Here is a 17,198-nt window from a genome sequence, read left to right as displayed (position 1 = left end):
TTTCTGAGACGGCTCAGCGAATAAGAGCCTGCATAGCACGGTACCTCCGTCCATGATACGCTTGTTCGCTTGACTCACGCTGCTTACAGTACTCGTAGTATGGCGGTTTGACCTCGCTTCTGCAACGTCATGGATACCGTGCCTGGATTTGTTCAGTCACCTGAGGGACATCAGAACCAGGGTCCTTTTGCGTGCTTGCAGCGCAATGATATTTCACCCAGACATTCGAATAATCCGTTTGTTCCGGATAATAAGGTTGTTTGTTCTCGGTCACATATGGTTAGTTCGCCAGATCATGCAAGAACTAAATAATGCTGGTTTCAACCGTCCAAGAAGTGCATCGTGCTCAAGGATTCGTATTAGATCTGATATTGTTAAGCGACGATCTGAAGACGCCAGAAGCCTGTCGCCTGTGACGCTGTGAAAACGGCACGGAGAAGACCTCGGGTGATCGCGTAGTGGAGGGTAGTCTTGGCGCTTCTAACTCCTCGAGGAAGGCGCAGTCTGCAACGACCTCACCTTGCAACAACTGCGTTGGCAAAGCCCTCGATCTATTGCGTTGCGAATCCCAAGGATCTCATTATTTTACATCATTCGCTGCATTTCCCCCGAGATAGCCACCCACGCTAGGCCTTTTCTTTCAAAATGAGCGTCGCCGAGTTGACCGCATTTGAGAACGAACTCAAAGAATACAGACTGCAATTAGAGACAGTGCAGTCGAGTCTGCAAGATGATCCCGATAACACCGAACTGCAGAGCTTGAAATCAGAACTTGAAGAAGTTATTTCCCTCACCGAAGCTGCCATTGCAGAACTAAAGCCTGCCTCAGTAACAACACCTGCTGCCAGACCATCTCCGCCACCGGTAAAAGAAAAATGGTCGAAAGAAAATCATCCAGCATATCAAGCTGGCTATCGAAAGACTGAAGTCGAACCAGAAGAGGCTCACACCCCGTCGACATTCTCTGTGAATGACACTGTCATGGCCAGATGGAAGTCTGGCGATGGTGGATTCTACGCAGCCAGAATTACGTCGATAACCGGCTCATCGAGTGATCCAGTCTATATTGTGACATTCAAGAGCTATGGAAACACCGAAACCTTGAGAGCCAAAGACATCAAGCCGTTGTCGAATGAAGCAAAGAAACGCAAGGCTGATGGCATATCAGGATCATCCGCTCCAGTTCCTCCACCATCCAATCCGAGTGTCATTTCGGCGGCCGCAAATGTCGATCCTACATTGGCGCAACAAGCCAAACGTGAGCCGAGCAAAGTCAGCGACGGCCCGGTTCGACCGGCTAAGATACCTCGAAAAGTAAAGGCAAACAAGGAGTTGGAAGCAGGCAAGTCCAAATGGCAGGATTTTGCGGCCAAGTCCAAAGCTGGGAAGTTTACGAAGAAGGAAAGCATGTTCAGAACAGGTGAAGGAGTTAATGCCAGAGGTAAGAGCTCCAGATCTGGAATGTGTCGAGGATCATTTGCACTAACTTATTCTTAGTCGGCTTTACCGGCAGTGGCCATGAGATGCGCAAGGACCCATCACGGGCAAGACATATTTACCAGCAAGGCAGTCAGGATGATTGATGGAGGAGTGCTGCTGGAGCTGGCCTTGCACCTTGCGTTCTGTCTCTTTTTAGTTTGAGCGTTTATGATTTTATGAAGCAATAGCTGACCGTCTTGCACACTGCAGATATTGCGACTTAAAACGGCTACATGTACCAAGCCCGAACAGGCCAATTCCATCCTCAGACAAGTATCTTCCTTTCTCGCCTGCGGCGGTTCTGACATATGGTGTACTCGTCTGCAGGGCTCTCATATCAGCGTCAATGCTTTGTATGGAGAATGTTTGAACCTCGTCTGTTTGTGGTTGGTCAAAGCGATTGATGTTGGCCCCAGTCGACACGCATGGGTGCTATCGTTGTCCGGGAAATATCTCCCCATTCGTGCTTGATAGACGGTGTGATCCACAATTCCGCTTCCTGGCGCTCTGGCAGCCTCGAGTCGCTACCAGTCCAGGCTGTGAGCCATACCGTAGACTCGTTCTCGCCCACGATGGGCCTTGTCGAGAGACATCGCAAGCCTCGTAGTGCAGCGGCTTGGGTTGTTGAGACGCCTCTATGCTCTAATGTGGGCAAGGCAAATACGATCGGTCGCCATCTCGATGGCAGGCTGCTTTTTGGAGTTCCACGTTATGAACCGTTGCAGAGTCCGATAACCGCACTAAACGTGGTCTGTCCTTCAATAGTAGGCAATTCAACTTTTATAATCCGCCCTGTATCCTGAAGCTGCTTACGACCAGTACGAGCATATTAATGATGCCCCAAAGCAACGGCGTCCACGTGCTCATGGCAAAGTATCCCCCATTGTAGACGGCTCCAAGGACCAGTCCGACCATGGTGCCTGCGAGCAACGCCTCCAATGCACCCATAACGACATACACCACTGGGATCATCCAGACCCAGCCCAGCGTTTCTCCGATCGGGTTTTCACCTAATAGTCTCCTATTCTTTGAGCTCAGGCTTTTCCCTGCGGGCGAGGCAAGAAACTTTCTCCTTTGCGACGCGGAGCTGAATTGCATCAGGACAGCCCAACTTGCGACGCAGATATGTGCAGAGACGATGGTGATGAGCGACCAGTACAGCGTGTAGCGGTAGATATCGGACAGGTAGTACAAATATCGCACTTCGCCTGGCTGCGCGCGGATAGGCCAGTACAGACTGGGAAATTCGGGGGATACGTAGGAGCGTGGCACGCCGGCGCCGTAGGCGTACATACTAGACATGCTGCGCAGAATCTAAGGGACGTAGTTGGGAACGTCAGGACGGCTGGTTACAAATGATCTTGGTCGTGGTCGCGGCATAGCGGTGAACGCGAACCGTGGAACAGGACAAACAGCGAGGAAGAGAAAGCCTAGATGGGTATGAGCAATACTGGACGTCGACGTCAAACTGCATGTGAGGTGTCCCTGGTCCGCTGTTTTACCCCGGATTCCGGGACGTGCATGGTATGGCGCCCTTCGACGATAGCCCTCGAAAGTCTGTCGGTGCTTCACCTGCCCCATCGCGAGTAGCGAGCCTGCAACTACGAAGATATCCTAATTGAAGCTCTGAGGAAGAGGCTCTCATTGCACAAATACATACCGGAAATGTAGTAGCGGAGCGAAGAAGAGAAACGGATAATGGATCCGTAAGATGGAGAAGCGCTTTCATCATCGGAGCGTCATAACATTGACGTAGGCCCTGAGGGATGACCTCGTAACGTCGACGTCCAGATTGAGCAATTTGAGGACAAGGGAATGATGAAGGTATCTTCTGTTCTCTGATATATTCATTCCCGATGCCGCCCAAGTTTCCCCTTCGAACATTCAAACCTTCACTTCAAGTTCCACGACGTGCAACCCTCACAACATCAACACTCGTCCATAGACCCTCCATCACACCCATCACGGCTGCTCACTCTCGGCTCGTCAATCTCAAGAGTCACTTCAGCACCACAATGGCACCAAACAACAATAACCAAGACTTCAAGCTCGACAAGCTTTTCAATGTCCAAGGAAAGGTCGCTCTCATCACCGGCGGTGGTTCCGGTAAGTCCTCCATCCGCTCTCTATACCCGCCCACGGCACTTTTGCTAACTCGACCAGGCATCGGCCTAATGGCCACACAAGCTCTCGCGACCAACGGAGCAAAGGTCTATATCGTCGGCCGTACTGAGGAGAAGCTTGAACGCGTGTCTGAGGTCTACGGCAAGGACATCCCAGGCCAAATCATCCCCGTGACATGCGACGTGTCCAAGAAAGACGAGATCAAAAAGCTCGTCGAGTACATCTCGTCGAAAGAGAAGTGCCTGTGCATCCTCTTCAACAACGCCGGCATCAGTCTCAACACGCAACAGACAGAAGCCAAGTCTGCCGAGGAGATGTCCAAGAACTTATTCGACGACGAGAACGAGACCTTCGAGATGTGGACAGATACATACCGCACCAACGTGCCGCAACTGTTTTTCATGACCACGGCGTTCCTGCCGCTTCTCGAGGCCGCGCACAAGCACAACGACAACTTCTCCGGCACCGTGATCAACAACTCAAGTATCAGCGGCATCGTCAAGACGTCCCAGCACCATTTTGCGTACAACGCCAGCAAGGCTGCCGCAATCCATTTGACCAGCATGCTGGCCAACGAGATCACCCAGAACGGCCTGAGGATCCGAGTGAACAGTGTCGCACCCGGTGTGTTCCCCAGTGAAATGACGGCCGGTGAGAGCGACGAGAACCAGAAGAGCCATATTCCACGCGAGAAGTATGAGAGCAAAGTGCCCGCCGCACGACCTGGTGAAGATAGAGACATGGCGAATGCCATCTTATTTTTGGCGACAAATCAATATCTTAATGGCCAGACCGTAGCGGTAGACGGTGGATACATCCTCAGTGCGGGCAGTGGACCTTGAACGTTGACCCGATGTGAAATGGGAGTCCGTCATGATACTAAGCACTCTTTGCTGTCGAGCAGCATAGGCGAGACTTGGAAGTCCACGTACCTGTGTTAGCAGTGTCTAACAGAGCGGACGACGAACAGCCAACGAGAAGCAAAAGTAATGAGCAGTGATAACTTTCAATCTTCCCACTTTCTCCACTATTGATCATTTCTATTTCCTGTAGGTTATAAAATGAGGGCAGCCATCTTGTCCAAGACCACTGCTCTGCCGGTAACTTTGTCCTGGAAATACGCCTTTCGCTCCTTATACCCGTCCGATCCAACGTCCGAACGCCGCGCCCGTAATAATACAATGCACAAGAAAGCCCAGCGTCGGCAGATTTGACAATGCCCAGCTTCCATGAACGAGAGTGGACAGAATCATGGCTATACTTCCAGCTCTTTCTGCTCTTGCGGCGCTGTCCCCTGGTCGGCTCTCGTGTCCGTCCCTGGGCTTCCCGACGCACTCTCCCTCTCATTCTTCTCATGCTCTCTGTCCGCCTTTGACTGCGCCTGCTGCTCGGCGGCCGCCTTCTTAAGACTCTTCCACGGCATGAACACGCTTCCCACAATCGTCGCCGCAGCCAACGCGGCACACACGTAGAAAGCATTCCTCAGCGCCTCATTGTAAACCACCAGCACACTGTGAAGATATTCGGGGGCCACGACATCTCGCAAATCCGTAGCGCCAACGTGCGTGACCAAATCCGCATTCAGCCCTGGAATACCCGCCAGCCCATTTGCTAGCTTGTTGTCGAAGATGTTATTCGCGACACTGACGAAAACGGCCCCTCCCAGCGTCTGGCAGAAAAACATTAGACTTACGCCTGTCGAGACGTCCGACCGCGGGAGCGCAGTTTGCGCCGCTACGCTGGGCTGCTGCATGCCAAAGCCCAGGCCCAGGCCCCAGAGCACTTGATAGCCGATCCACTTCTCATGAGGCGTGGTGGTGGTGAATGTGCAAATGAGCCCGGCACCAATGGAAGTGAGCACGGTCGAGAGGAACATGAATTGCGTGTAGTAGCCGATTTTGCGGGTCGCGAAGCCCGCGAACATCGAGGACACCGTCAGACCCAGAATGGCGGGCAGAAACATAATCCCCGAGTGCACGGCCGAAGAGCCTTTGATTGCCTGGAACCAGATCGGCAGGAAGTACGATTCAGTCATCATCCCAGAGCCGGAACAGAAAACATAAGCCATGCCAGAGGCAACGGACCGGTTCTTGATAATGCGAGGCGGGATCGTGGCAGACTCTTGACGCCAGTGTTGGATGTAGACGAATACAATGAACAGAATGCCAGAGAGGATAAGGAGGACGATGATGCGGGCGTTGGACCACGAGTACGTCGTACCACCCCATTGCAGAGCAAGTAACAAGCAGGTGACCGCGGGGATCAGGACAAAAGTGCCCAATGGGTCGAGCTGGTGCAGTTGTTCCTTAAATGGTGTTTTGTTGGGTTTGTAGTTATTTAGTTTCAGGACAAACGCGAGCATGACCATTGTCGCGCCACCCAGAGGCAGGTTGATGTAAAAGCACCATCGCCAGGAGACTTTGTCTGTGAAGACGCCGCCCAATAGAGGACCCGCAATGAAAGCAACGGCCATCACGGCGCCGAACATCCCAGTATAGGCGGGACGCTTTTGGAGAGGAACAAGCTGCAATTTCGTCGGTCCTGCTGCAGCTTTCTAGAGAGGAGGAAACTTACATAGACAACGACGGTTATGGCGCCGCTCATAACTCCAGCGCTACCTAGACCAGCGATGGCACGGCCCACGATCAGGGCGGTCGAGTTCGGGGCAACGCCGCAGACTAGAGAGCCCAATTCGAAGACGCCCACACAACTGATGTAGACCCACTTCGGATTGTAGAATTTGTAGACCCGGCCCATGAGGAGCATGAATGCTGACATGGTAAGGAGATATGCGGAGGCATACCAGCCCACGTCGCCGAGGGAGTCAAAGTGGTCGGTTATGACAGGAATAGCGGTTGCGATAATGGTACGGTCCTGGAGCTCATGTTAGTAAGAGCAAGGTACAATATGGGAGAGTAGGCGCACCAAAGAGACACAGAGAGACGTTAGCATGAGTGCTGCGATTGTGATAATTACTGTCGAGAAAGGAGGATATTCGTCTTCATCTTGAGACGGTTCTTGTGGTTTCTGGAGCGCATCAGGGGCGGTGTGCTTGCTCTCCATGCTGCTGCTCCCGGTAGGAAGGTCTGCTGTGTCTGACATTGTGGTAGAAGGTAAGGGTTGAACTGCTTTCAGTATCATGACGTCTTCTCACAATAGTGGTCTTTATACTAAATGTATAGATAGATCTTGGACATGAAGACCAAGGGATTATGAGGCGACATTAATAAAGGAGATTTTGCTACTGAGGCCTTACCTGAATGAAAACAAACCTTGAATATCATGATTTCACTATGAAGCTGAAAGTCCGTTCGGACGCGAGAACGAAATAGAGCTTGATTGAAATCGTGTTACAGTAGCTGGTGGACTTGTGGATTGGACGGTGAATGGGATAGTTCGTTGACCGGCGCGTTGTCGAACAACGGGCAAAGAGAACTTCTTCGGGCCCGAACCCCTTGACTCAGGCGAGCCGAAGCGAAGAACTGGAGGTGGAAGGGCAAGGCGGGGTCGTCGAACGGACCCCACATCCAATGGCACTGATTCTGTCTGCAATGCTGTCTATAGATGCTGCGGACTCAGAAAGAATTTCGCCATGTCTGAAGCTGTGGTTTCAAGAGTTTCAGCTATTTGGCTGTAGAACAATCGGACCCGAATTGGAGGAGGAATGCAGGTGGTCACATGTCAGATAACGTGATTAGTTCGTCGGCTCAAAGAGGTCCGAAATTGGGAGGGATTTCCTATTGGTCAGGCGAGGGCTGTTGATACTAGTATTGATTTCTCCTGCACCGTTCTTTGCTGTCTTCTTGCGACGAGACATGTAGAAGATGAAGAAGCCTCTTCGATCCAGTCAGTGCTACCATTACGATGGGTTCTGGCATGATGGCAAAGGCACGACGTGATAGGCACACAAGTGATTTGACGCAGCCGGAGACGATTCCCGTTGTGACATCAGTGTTCAATGTTGACGACGATGACGTTCTGTGAGCAGTTGCTGAGAAAAATGAGAAAGAGCGAACAAACCACTTTTCCCAACGCTTATTAACTACCTTACACAGTACATCCATCTCTCACTTCGTCTTTTCACCCTGATTCTTCAATCCAACTTTGACCAAGATGTCGCAGTACCAGCAAGATTTCAAGCCCCCGGTCTCACATCAAGACCTTCCTGGCAAAGAGGGCGACTTGCCCGTCGAAGCCATCCATGACAAGCTTCCCAAACCTGACGGCGGATGGCAACCTTACAAGGCAGCTGGCAAGTTGGAGGGCAAGAAGGCTTTGATCACAGGTGGAGACAGTGGCATTGGCAGGGCCATTGCCATCCTCTATGCCATGGAGGGCGCAGACAGTCTCATTGCCTATCTACCAGAAGAAGAGGAGGATGCTCAGGAGACAAAACGCCAGGTGGAGAAACATGGCAGGAAATGCTTCCTGATGAGCACCGATCTCAGAAAGCAAGAGAATTGCGAGAAGCTCGTCGAGGCTGCGTTGAAGGAACTGGGACAAGTCAACATCTTGGTATGTCGGAACAATCTGACAACTTGCCTGACACTGACACTGGGTATTAGGTGAACAACGCTGCTTACCAAATGATGCAACAAGATATTACCGATATTCCAACCGAACAGTGGCTCAAGACCTTCGACACCAACATCCACCCAATGTTCTATCTCTCAAAGGCCTTAGTCCCGCACATGAGCCGGGGCGACTCGATCATCAACTGTGCTTCAATCAATGCCTACATTGGTCGTCCTGATCTTCTAGATTACACTTCAACGAAAGGAGGTAAGTAATCCGGTCCTAATTCTCTAAATCTTACTGACCTGAGTCTTAGCCATCGTCTCTTTCACTCGAGGTCTTGCGAACCAGCAAATGAGCAAAGGCATTCGGGTCAACGCCGTGTGTCCCGGTCCTGTCTGGACTCCGTTGATTCCATCAACAATGACCAAAGAGGCACAAGAGCAGTTCACATCGCCATTGGGACGCCCCGCACAGCCAGCCGAGATTGCCACCTGCTTTGTCTTTCTGGCCAGCCCAGATAGTAGCATGATCAGTGCCCAGAGCCTACACCCCAACGGTGGTGTTGTGGTCAACGGTTGAGAGCGGGGAGCCATACTGCGCATCAAAAGTTTTTTCAGTGTCCAACCAGAGGACATGCAGGGTGATATTCATGCACAAGGATCCATTATCAAAATGGTTCAAACAGCCACAGATGAAGCATTAGGGTACAGCGACAAATCATTAGGTACTTAGCTAGGTACTCCGTACCCGGTACATAGATTGCCAAGCTCAGCCAAGTTGCTGATGTTATTCCAGCATCCACAATTTCTGGGCTAGTTGAACCACGACTTCAAGTCACTGCCCTCGTCCCCCAGCAGTCACTCGTATGTTCGTTTCCAATATCATGTACTCAGGACATTGTTGGAATGGCGTCCAAGTCGAGCACTCTGTGCTTTCGGCAGTTGCCGCTCACACTGTCAAGCTAAAGCGATGCCAAGCCGCTTCCTTGCTGCCTGAATTCCCTGCCGCACTTGGAGTTGGACTCAGCAACATGTCTTGATATCACCAAGACGATAGTAATCTTTACTGCAAACTCGGGACGATACCATTCTTAGTCGACGTCGTGTCCACCAGACACTACTTGCGGAGAACTGGATTGACTTCGAGCTTGAAAACTCGACGTCCTTCAAGTCCATTGGGTCCGTCATCGAAACAGACTATATCCTCAAGACGTCTCTCGAGAGGCGAAATTATATCGCCCATACAGATGTCGCTCTGAGGCCGGAGCCGTCTTCAAGGCTATGTCCGCTGACATGAAAGGTGCGCCGGAGCGCCCGCCCAAAGCATTCTCCTGCATACGTTGCTTTGAACGCAAAGTAAAATGCGACAAACAAAACCCTTGTTCAAATTGCGTCAAATCCAAAGTGGAATGTGTATTTCGTATACCACCGGCACCGCGTCGACGCAAGAAACGACCCCAGGAGGACGTCTTGTCAGAACGTTTGAGAAAATGCGAAGAGCTCCTCAAGAGTAAAGGCCTGAGCATTGATAGCCTTCAGAGTCCGACAGGCAGTACGCCTCCTGTGGATCCCGCCTCAACGGGTGAACCAGATTTTGGCCTGACTTATGGTCGCCCTGGGCTGTATCCAGATGGCACCGCCAAGAAGCCTGGGCAATTACTTATGGACGGAACGCAGTCGCGGTTCATTGAGAACAATCTATGGGCCAGCGTGTCAGGCGAGTTCCATCCCAATGAAGCCATTGAAGAAGAATACTCGGACGACGAGGACGAATTTGCTCAACCGACCGAGGAAAGCACCGACTTCGTGTTAGGCTACACTCCCGGCAGCAATCCCGTGGCGCAACTACACCCGCCACCAGATCATATCTTCCAGCTGTGGCAGTCTTTCCTAGACAGCATCAACCCGCTGACCAAGGTTGTGCACCAACCAACCCTTGAAGCGAGAATTGTCCAAGCCTCGTCGGACCTGGACAATGTGCCTCGAAACCTCGAAGTGCTAATGTTCTCCATTTACAGCGCCGCTGTGTATGCAATGGAGGACGACGAATGCATCATCAAGTTCGGCGAACCTCGCAAAACTTTACTTGCAAGATACCGTCATGCGACACGGAAGGCGCTCGCAAGGGCAAGATTCATGGGAACTTCGGATCTCCAGGTCCTTGCGGCATTCGTTCTTTACCTTCTAACTATGCGCGAAGCTTACGACTCCCGAACCACGTGGGCTCTTGCTGGTGTGGCTAGCAGAATCGGCCAAGGTATGGGTCTCCACCGTGATGGTACCACCCTGGGTACCCCGCCGTTCGAAACCGAGATGCGTCGACGCATCTGGTGGCAGGTCACTACTCTTGACTTCAGGTCCGGTGAGTTGAGCGGCTCCGGTCGATTCGGAGATTTCGCTCTCTCCGATACGCAGCCTCCAACCAACGTCAACGATGCCGACATATGGCCTGGTATGAAAGAGCCGCCTATTCCCAGCCAGCGGCCTACCGAAATGGTAGCCTGTCTAGTGCGCTGCGAATTTGGCAATTTTTGGAAACAAAAGATCGCGGCAAAATCTGGCCTGACAATGGAGAATCTGAGCCTCGACTCAAGATTCAACTCGACCCTGCAGGAACGGGATGCCAACATCGATGAGCTAGAGCAGATTCTCGAAGAGAAGTATCTGAAATACTGCGATCCTTCGGTTCCTGTTCAATTCATGTGCATCCTCATGGGCAGAGGCAGTGTCGCGAGCATGAGGCTGATGGCTCACCACCCGAGAAAATATGCCAATCCAGAGGACGTGCCGGCCTCAGAAAAAGAACTCTTGTGGAAATTCAGCCTCAAACTGCTCGAGGGCTATAGCCTTGCACATTCGACTAAATACTTACGGAAATTCATGTGGCATACAAGGAATTTCTTTGGGTGGCCCGCTTTGATTTATCTGCTGAACGAGCTAAAAACACATACTCTGGGTGACAAGGTCGACCATGCATGGAGCGTTGTGGACGAGGTGTTCTTCCACCAAGCGAGTCTCATCACAGACTACAAGAGACCTCTTCATGCTGCGGTGGGCAGTCTATGTCTGAAGGCGTATAACGCGCGCGAGTCTGCTCTACGCGAAAAGACTAACGGACTCCTCCCCAAGAGTACACCAGACTATATCAGACTGTTACGAGAGCAGCGAAAACATACTCACCTGGTGCCAAGGTCGATGCCAGAAACAAAGTCCGACGCGTCAACGGCGACGGCAATGTTGAGCACGCAACAGACGCAGGTTGAACCTTCGCAAGGAGGAATCCCAACTCCATTGAGCTCCACCAACCAGCAACTGACGGCAGACCAAAATAGCAGTAAAGCTCAACTACCGCTGCCAACTTTTGTGCCTACTCAAATCCCCACGTCGATACAAATGCAGGATGTACCGTCAGACAACCTGATGTATGCGTCCGATCCGTCTCTGGTACAAGATCTTGCGCTGGCGGATATGCCTATGGACTGGGCACAATGGGATATGATGATGGAGGACTCCACATGGAATGATGGTCATCACTAAGGCCGGACGCTCCTCTTCGAAGGCGGCGCACACCCTACTTCTGAAAAGGGCGGACACTCCACTCCTAAGGCGGTAGACGCTCTACTTCTGAACGGGCCAGAACGCAATGGCGGACGTGTCAATTTTATGATTTTGGCAGCTCGGCCTCGGCTTGCATCCGGCTCGATCAAGGATCGAGCGGACCTTGTGCCCTTATGAATTCTGGCGAAAGCCTTATGTTTATATACCCAACTCAATCTCGCCCATGAGGACTGGGCAAAGACACAGCCTCGGGCTCTTTAAGGACCCTACAGATCAATTCATGCAGTAACTAACCTGTTGACTTAGCTCGCCCGAAGAGAAACGAGTTTAGGATTGGCTTGACGATCATTGCGGCCACACGATCCCCGCGCATTTCATGTAATTGTAGCCGTCTGTCCTGTCGACCAGATGAAGCCCGGCTAGGAGCCAGCTGGCTCGTCCTTGAGCGTCACCTGCATCTGGTCTCCTTGTTGATACATGAGCTCGAAGCCAGCCGTGACCCAAATCGCACCTCGCATTTTAAAGAATTGAACGGGAACCGAAAACGGACATACACCGTACTAGTATCATTTGATGCTATGACCGGGGTCTTGAACCGGATCCATCTACAAGCACCCAGCTCAGGCTCTCCCGCTCGCGCTCAACCTCCGGCATGGCCAAGCACAACTAGTACTCGACCTTCAACCTCTCAACTCTTTTCATGACAGCATCGATGACAGCACCTTCACGCTCCACCATAGTCATAACATCCGCGATGCGCTCCTTCTGCAGCCTACTCGACACGCCAAAGGTCGAAGTGCCTGAACCGCCCGACTTAGTGGTCGACATTGACGCGGACATAGATGCAGACATTGGCGACGGCACAGACTCGGATGCGGATGCCTGCTGCTGCTGCTGTTCGACGCTCTTGCTTGCTTCGAGGAGTTCCTGGGCAAATTGCTTGACCTAGACACACCACGTTAGACCTTTATCTTTGCTAGATGACGGACCGACCGTGCAGATAGATATACGTACCATTTCAAACCTCTTGTCCAATCTGGCATCGGCGTTGCGATCGTCTTCGCCGCCAATGCCAACATTATGACCCAGCGCGTCAATCTCCTCGATCCACGTCTTCTCCTTGGAGCTCAATTCTCGCTTCGCCGACCCGACGCGCCCGACTTTTCTCCTCAAGTTTTCGTACCGTGCCGATAACTTCGCTTGTCTCTCTTGCGCGTCTTGTATCCTTGTCCCCACTGACTTCTTCGCCGTGACATTTCCATCTTCATCTACCTCTTCACTCGATTTGAGATGCTGCAGTCGTTGAGCGAGCTCGCTCATCTGCTGGACTTGACCGCCGAGTTCTTCGCGCAAACGTTCGCATCGTCGAAAGAGCTCGGCGGCCGCCTTCTCGAGTTGAGCTGACTGTGCGCTGATGGTGCGGTGAGTAACGGTCATGATCTCCAACATGGCCGGGCTGAGGCGCATGGGCTTTTCGGCAATGGCTCTCTTGAGGTTGGGAGGTAAGCGCTGCTTCATTTGTTCGATCGGGTAAAGGTGGTTGGCGTAGAATATCTTCGCTGGAACATAAGGCGACCTCGTGGGAAGGGTCTCGACGTCGTTGTCCTCCTGTTCAGGCACTGCGACGATTTGTCGACTTGACGGGGTTGCCATAAGCTCAGGCGAAGATGGGCCAATGGTGGATGCTTGCAGGTGAGCTTGGTCAAAGACGACCGAGTAAGCGGAAGATGGAGTCGCGCTTAATAGGAGGTACCCAAGAGAGACGTCGTCTACTATGGTGGGGGCGGAGAACATTTCTGCCGGGTCTTCAACACTCAGGAGTCTGTTGGTAATGCATATCTGGCTGTCGCATGCCGCCTCGAGTCGAGTCCTCATGCCGGGATCGACGGCCTCTGTCCCTGTCATTTCAGCGGCTAGCCGAGTAATCCAATCGTTCAGACAGAAGGAATAGATCTGCTTCGAGGTCGTTAGGAATACGCTGTAGTTGTGTGCAACGTCGCAAGTGAACATTGGCCAGTTGGTAGGTGTGCTTGTCCCGTCATCATCGAGTGCGAAGGTGTCAATCAGCGTCAACTCCTTTGCATCTGAGGAGGGCACACCAAATGCGCTTTTGCCTTTCTTAGGAAGCCATTGCCCAGACACCCCATCGAGGTCCATAGCAAACCATACCTCGTTTTCTGTGGTAGCCACATAGATCGTCGTGAAAGGAACGCCATGAGAAGTGAATTGGTCAAAGTCATCGTCATCTTCGCCAGCCACCAGATCGCGCTCGTCGATGCTTGCAGCATGCACGTAAATGTCCGAAATCTCCATGTCTGCAGCATCGTCTTCGGGCTGAATGGCGAATGGACCTTGGAGACGAGGAATGGCACTTGGGTTTTGTGGCCGCAATCGTACCTCAAATTCACCCAGACTATCGGTCGATTCCAGAAGCAGGGGTTCCTCACTATCGATTTCTTGTACCCATTCGTACTGCTGGTCGGCTGCTCGTCGTTCATCCATATCGGCGTCTTCTCCAGCAATCGAGGCCATGCGAGAAACAGCATTCGTCGATAAGGAAGGGATTGTGGTTGATGTTGGCTTCCATTTTGCGGGAATTAATGGACACAGGGCGTAGATGTCCCCATTCCTCATTGCCGTCCAGATGGTCATGCTTGCCCAGGCGTCTTCATCGTCCTTCCCACGACCGCCAAAGCATGCAGCAGAGGCCTCCATATCAAAGTCATCGACTGAGAAACCTCTCGTCTTTCCAAACCCTGACGGCTCAAAATCCTGGTCGCATGAGACTCCGTCGGCCAGCTTCCGCAGGTCGATCGCTAGCGCAGGGCGTTCGAATGACCATTTATTAGACCGGTCAAGTTCCCATACTCTTACAGCTGCTTCTGCTGTCACTGTGACAATGCAATCTGTGGTAGCTGTAGAAGCTGCTAAGGGATGCCATAGCACCGACGCAAGTGGAGACTCTGGGATAACGTGGATTGTAGGGCCGAGTTGGAATGTCTTCAATTTGAGGGGTGAACGGTCATGATCTCTTAGCCTGGAAGAGGGCGGGAGCACTGCGATATGGACAGTGTGCTCGGTGGCTATTGCGAGGAATATGCCAGAGGGAGACAGCACGATTTGGCGGATTTGGTAGTAAATGGAGACGTCCAGAACCTATGGTGGTCAGTCAGACTATACAGGAGACTCTCATTGACATACCCTGTAGGCTTGCGGTTCCGGCGCATCTCCTCCAGACCTAGAAAGCCCAAACCGACTGCTACCGGAGTGACTATTCTCTTCCCATTCATCTCTGACTGCAGCCAGGTCAGCCCATCGTATCTTGTTGCCCACAACCGTGAATAGTTCCGTTCCACGGCTGGCGACCAACCGCCTAGGCCCCTGGTAGTCTGTATGAGGAGGAGATCCCAGGTATGATGAGCGCTTCGAGGGCGACGCAGGCGATTGAGGTGCCGGGTCTGAGAATATCTTTGCGCCTGGCGATGGGCGAGAGAGCCATGGGGGAGTATGTCCAATAATTTTGGGCATCTTTACTGGCAACCAGACCTGACCAGACCTCAGCTGTTCATTGACGAGGACGGCGCTGAAGAAACCCTGAGAGAGGTCTCGTGGTATTGAGAGCAAATAAAAGTTGTAGTTAAAGAAGTCCAACCTCGATTCGCGTTCTGAGAAACGCGCTCCGCATCTCCTCTTTTCTGCCGCAACCGCAGTCTTCACTTTCTTCCACCAAACGCTCATCACCAACAGCACGCAGCTATGGCTACTTCTACAGTCGAGCGGCTAGACAGGCCTAGTACCTACTACTCCGGAAGGGTTCGCGTTTGTCCAATCTACACAATTTCACCAAACTTACGATGTGTGTAGAACAAGCGCAAGTATGGTCGAGATCGGCCAGACGAGCGTGACACCGCAGAGAAACAGGCGAACGAAGATGAAATGCTCAAGGATGCGACCACTCTCTATGTCGGGAATCTGTATGCGCTCTACTGTTTTCCTGAGCTGCGAGACTAATTGGTCCTCCAGGTCATTTTACACGACCGAAGAACAGATCCACGAGCTCTTCTCCAAGTAGGAAACCAGCCCTCTACGTCCTCGTTTCCAACTAACAACATATAGATGTGGTGAAATCAAACGCTTGATCATGGGACTTGACCGCTACCAAAAGACACCCTGCGGATTCTGCTTCGTCGAATACTATACACACCAAGATGCACTGGACTGCATGAAATACATCGGCGGGACAAAGCTTGACGAACGAGTCATCAGAACTGACCTTGATGCCGGATTCCAGGAAGGAAGACAATATGGTCGCGGCAAGTCAGGCGGACAGGTTCGTGACGAGTACCGAGACGAGTTTGATCCTGGACGTGGAGGTTACGGTCGAGCAATCGATGCAGAGAGAAGAAAGGAAGAGGAAGAATATGGCAGTGGAAGATGATCTGACAGGTCTGACTCTATTTGCTGTATATATCCCTTCTTGAATTCTGGCATTCGGATCCTTCAGACGAGGGCGACCTCGAGAAATGCCTATGACGAAGATGCGGCTCTTTTATCAATGGCGCCTAATACTTGCTTCAACCACCAAACATGTATCCGGATATCGGAGGTCAGCTCAGGGTGAAAGCTCGTCCCGAACACGTTGCCTTGCCTGACTGCAATGATATCGCCGACCTCTTCTCCAGCATCTACTGCAGCTCCCATTGCCGCAGCCTTCTTCAGCCGGCCCGGTAATATACCCATAATGTCGACGTGAGAGCTCATTGCTCCTCGTGCCTGGTTGTCTTTGGCAGACTTTGCTGGTGCGACAACAGTCTGGGCGACTTGCTGCTCTCCTAGCTGGATGCCTTCAACATGGGGCAGGAACTTCTCCACAACAGGTGCTCGGATAAAGACACCTGGGAAGGGATCGTCGGATACGGATTCATCGGACTTCAAGAACGGCAGATCTATGTCTGCCTGAAAACTTTCGACCTGTCTACCGAAGTGATTGCGGTTTACTCGAACATCCAGGCCACCGATCAGTTCCTGACCTCCTTTCTTGGTGGCATTTGCTGCTTCAGACAAGAGAATCAGTCCAGCACATGTTCCCCACGTCGGTTTGCGGTCGACCCTGGAAGGAGAATGTCAATGGTGGGAGACCAGTTAGGGTACATAATGACATACTTAACAAATTCCCGTAGAGGCTCGAGCAGGCCAGATTGTGCAGCGACCAAGGAGATGGTGGTACTTTCTCCACCAGGTATTATCAGAGCATCACATTGTGCCAATTGGTCGACATTCCTGACTTCCGTGAATTCGAATGATTCTGTAATTCCTTGACTTTGTAGATACTGCGCGGCTCGTTTCAGTAGGACCAGGTGCTCCAGGAACGCGCCTTGTAAGGCCAACACACCGACTGTTATTGTCATTGACACGACATGAATGAAAATGCAATATTCGAGAATGGACGGTTCGTCGAAGATAGTATCTACAGCCACCAAGTCATTGGAGCGATATCGTGAAAAATATTCTGCCACCGCC

The 17,198-nt window shown here is 51.9% G+C and overlaps 9 protein-coding genes across 11 annotated transcripts; 5 read left to right on the top strand and 4 right to left on the bottom strand.

Annotated features, from left to right (window-relative positions):
* Positions 1-358: 358 nt before the first annotated feature.
* PV05_03709 (uncharacterized protein) lies at positions 359-2,245 on the top strand. The gene is made up of 2 exons (XM_013464378.1): positions 359-1,441; positions 1,498-2,245. Exons 1-2 carry the CDS (start codon positions 646-648, stop codon positions 1,581-1,583), a joined length of 882 nt encoding a protein of 293 aa, XP_013319832.1. The 5' UTR covers positions 359-645; the 3' UTR covers positions 1,584-2,245.
* Positions 1,626-2,886, bottom strand: PV05_03708 (uncharacterized protein). Its single transcript, XM_013464377.1, has one exon. It carries the CDS (start codon positions 2,779-2,781, stop codon positions 2,260-2,262), a length of 522 nt encoding a protein of 173 aa, XP_013319831.1. The 5' UTR covers positions 2,782-2,886; the 3' UTR covers positions 1,626-2,259.
* A 171-nt stretch (positions 2,887-3,057) lies between these two features.
* On the top strand, positions 3,058-4,626 carry PV05_03707 (uncharacterized protein). The gene is made up of 2 exons (XM_013464376.1): positions 3,058-3,585; positions 3,643-4,626. The coding sequence occupies exons 1-2, from the start codon at positions 3,336-3,338 to the stop codon at positions 4,443-4,445; spliced, it is 1,053 nt and encodes a 350-aa protein (XP_013319830.1). The 5' UTR covers positions 3,058-3,335; the 3' UTR covers positions 4,446-4,626.
* Positions 4,603-7,195, bottom strand: PV05_03706. 2 transcript variants are annotated; one of them, XM_013464375.1, is made up of 4 exons: positions 6,860-7,195; positions 6,529-6,728; positions 6,178-6,477; positions 4,603-6,127 (listed from the first exon to the last, which is right to left on the bottom strand). In XM_013464375.1, the coding sequence occupies exons 1-4, from the start codon at positions 6,885-6,887 to the stop codon at positions 4,859-4,861; spliced, it is 1,797 nt and encodes a 598-aa protein (XP_013319829.1). In that variant the 5' UTR covers positions 6,888-7,195; the 3' UTR covers positions 4,603-4,858. The 2 variants fall into 2 exon arrangements, with proteins under 2 accessions (XP_013319829.1, XP_013319828.1); XM_013464374.1 differs by having other exon boundaries at positions 6,529-7,195.
* A 201-nt stretch (positions 7,196-7,396) lies between these two features.
* PV05_03705 (uncharacterized protein) lies at positions 7,397-9,042 on the top strand. The gene is made up of 3 exons (XM_013464373.1): positions 7,397-8,118; positions 8,169-8,385; positions 8,435-9,042. Exons 1-3 carry the CDS (start codon positions 7,717-7,719, stop codon positions 8,698-8,700), a joined length of 885 nt encoding a protein of 294 aa, XP_013319827.1. The 5' UTR covers positions 7,397-7,716; the 3' UTR covers positions 8,701-9,042.
* PV05_03704 (uncharacterized protein) lies at positions 9,032-12,025 on the top strand. The gene has a single exon (XM_013464372.1). The coding sequence runs from the start codon at positions 9,402-9,404 to the stop codon at positions 11,655-11,657; it is 2,256 nt and encodes a 751-aa protein (XP_013319826.1). The 5' UTR covers positions 9,032-9,401; the 3' UTR covers positions 11,658-12,025.
* Positions 12,026-12,222: 197 nt separating this feature from the next.
* PV05_03703 (uncharacterized protein) lies at positions 12,223-15,287 on the bottom strand. The gene is made up of 3 exons (XM_013464371.1): positions 14,880-15,287; positions 12,693-14,834; positions 12,223-12,623 (listed from the first exon to the last, which is right to left on the bottom strand). Exons 1-3 carry the CDS (start codon positions 15,204-15,206, stop codon positions 12,345-12,347), a joined length of 2,748 nt encoding a protein of 915 aa, XP_013319825.1. The 5' UTR covers positions 15,207-15,287; the 3' UTR covers positions 12,223-12,344.
* Positions 15,288-15,383: 96 nt separating this feature from the next.
* Positions 15,384-16,930, top strand: PV05_03702. 2 transcript variants are annotated; one of them, XM_013464370.1, is made up of 4 exons: positions 15,384-15,491; positions 15,543-15,652; positions 15,702-15,746; positions 15,795-16,930. In XM_013464370.1, exons 1-4 carry the CDS (start codon positions 15,435-15,437, stop codon positions 16,114-16,116), a joined length of 534 nt encoding a protein of 177 aa, XP_013319824.1. In that variant the 5' UTR covers positions 15,384-15,434; the 3' UTR covers positions 16,117-16,930. The 2 variants fall into 2 exon arrangements, with proteins under 2 accessions (XP_013319824.1, XP_013319823.1); XM_013464369.1 differs by having other exon boundaries at positions 15,384-15,652.
* On the bottom strand, positions 16,114-17,127 carry PV05_03701 (pyridoxal 5'-phosphate synthase, glutaminase subunit Pdx2). The gene is made up of 2 exons (XM_013464368.1): positions 16,842-17,127; positions 16,114-16,788 (listed from the first exon to the last, which is right to left on the bottom strand). Exons 1-2 carry the CDS (start codon positions 17,084-17,086, stop codon positions 16,206-16,208), a joined length of 828 nt encoding a protein of 275 aa, XP_013319822.1. The 5' UTR covers positions 17,087-17,127; the 3' UTR covers positions 16,114-16,205.
* Positions 17,128-17,198: the final 71 nt, after the last annotated feature.

This window comes from Exophiala xenobiotica (assembly GCF_000835505.1).
Source record: "Exophiala xenobiotica strain CBS 118157 unplaced genomic scaffold supercont1.2, whole genome shotgun sequence".
Taxonomy (NCBI): Eukaryota; Fungi; Ascomycota; class Eurotiomycetes; order Chaetothyriales; family Herpotrichiellaceae; genus Exophiala; species Exophiala xenobiotica.
This window is presented reverse-complemented; position numbering and strand designations above follow the sequence as displayed.

Bases quoted from the DNA above. Each gene is read 5' to 3' on its own strand.
- PV05_03702 (XM_013464370.1), top strand. From the start codon at position 15,435: ATGGCTACTTCTACAGTCGAGCGGCTAGACAGGCCTAGTACCTACTAC. The intron at 15,492-15,542 runs GTTCGCGTTTGT...CGATGTGTGTAG, and splicing joins GTACCTACTACTCCGGAAGG to AACAAGCGCAAGTATGGTCG. The intron at 15,653-15,701 runs GTATGCGCTCTA...TTGGTCCTCCAG, and splicing joins ACTCTCTATGTCGGGAATCT to GTCATTTTACACGACCGAAG.
- PV05_03708 (XM_013464377.1), bottom strand. From the start codon at position 2,781: ATGTCTAGTATGTACGCCTACGGCGCCGGCGTGCCACGCTCCTACGTA.
- PV05_03707 (XM_013464376.1), top strand. From the start codon at position 3,336: ATGCCGCCCAAGTTTCCCCTTCGAACATTCAAACCTTCACTTCAAGTT. The intron at 3,586-3,642 runs GTAAGTCCTCCA...TAACTCGACCAG, and splicing joins CATCACCGGCGGTGGTTCCG to GCATCGGCCTAATGGCCACA.
- PV05_03706 (XM_013464375.1), bottom strand. From the start codon at position 6,887: ATGATATTCAAGGTTTGTTTTCATTCAG. The intron at 6,729-6,859 runs GTAAGGCCTCAG...TACTGAAAGCAG, and splicing joins CAAGGTTTGTTTTCATTCAG to TTCAACCCTTACCTTCTACC. The intron at 6,478-6,528 runs GTGCGCCTACTC...CATGAGCTCCAG, and splicing joins CGTCTCTCTGTGTCTCTTTG to GACCGTACCATTATCGCAAC.
- PV05_03701 (XM_013464368.1), bottom strand. From the start codon at position 17,086: ATGACAATAACAGTCGGTGTGTTGGCCTTACAAGGCGCGTTCCTGGAG. The intron at 16,789-16,841 runs GTATGTCATTAT...TTCTCCTTCCAG, and splicing joins CCTCTACGGGAATTTGTTAA to GGTCGACCGCAAACCGACGT.
- PV05_03704 (XM_013464372.1), top strand. From the start codon at position 9,402: ATGTCCGCTGACATGAAAGGTGCGCCGGAGCGCCCGCCCAAAGCATTC.
- PV05_03709 (XM_013464378.1), top strand. From the start codon at position 646: ATGAGCGTCGCCGAGTTGACCGCATTTGAGAACGAACTCAAAGAATAC. The intron at 1,442-1,497 runs GTAAGAGCTCCA...ACTTATTCTTAG, and splicing joins TGAAGGAGTTAATGCCAGAG to TCGGCTTTACCGGCAGTGGC.
- PV05_03703 (XM_013464371.1), bottom strand. From the start codon at position 15,206: ATGCCCAAAATTATTGGACATACTCCCCCATGGCTCTCTCGCCCATCG. The intron at 14,835-14,879 runs GTATGTCAATGA...TGACCACCATAG, and splicing joins CGGAACCGCAAGCCTACAGG to GTTCTGGACGTCTCCATTTA. The intron at 12,624-12,692 runs GTACGTATATCT...TGGTGTGTCTAG, and splicing joins TGGACAAGAGGTTTGAAATG to GTCAAGCAATTTGCCCAGGA.
- PV05_03705 (XM_013464373.1), top strand. From the start codon at position 7,717: ATGTCGCAGTACCAGCAAGATTTCAAGCCCCCGGTCTCACATCAAGAC. The intron at 8,119-8,168 runs GTATGTCGGAAC...ACTGGGTATTAG, and splicing joins TGGGACAAGTCAACATCTTG to GTGAACAACGCTGCTTACCA. The intron at 8,386-8,434 runs GTAAGTAATCCG...CCTGAGTCTTAG, and splicing joins TTACACTTCAACGAAAGGAG to CCATCGTCTCTTTCACTCGA.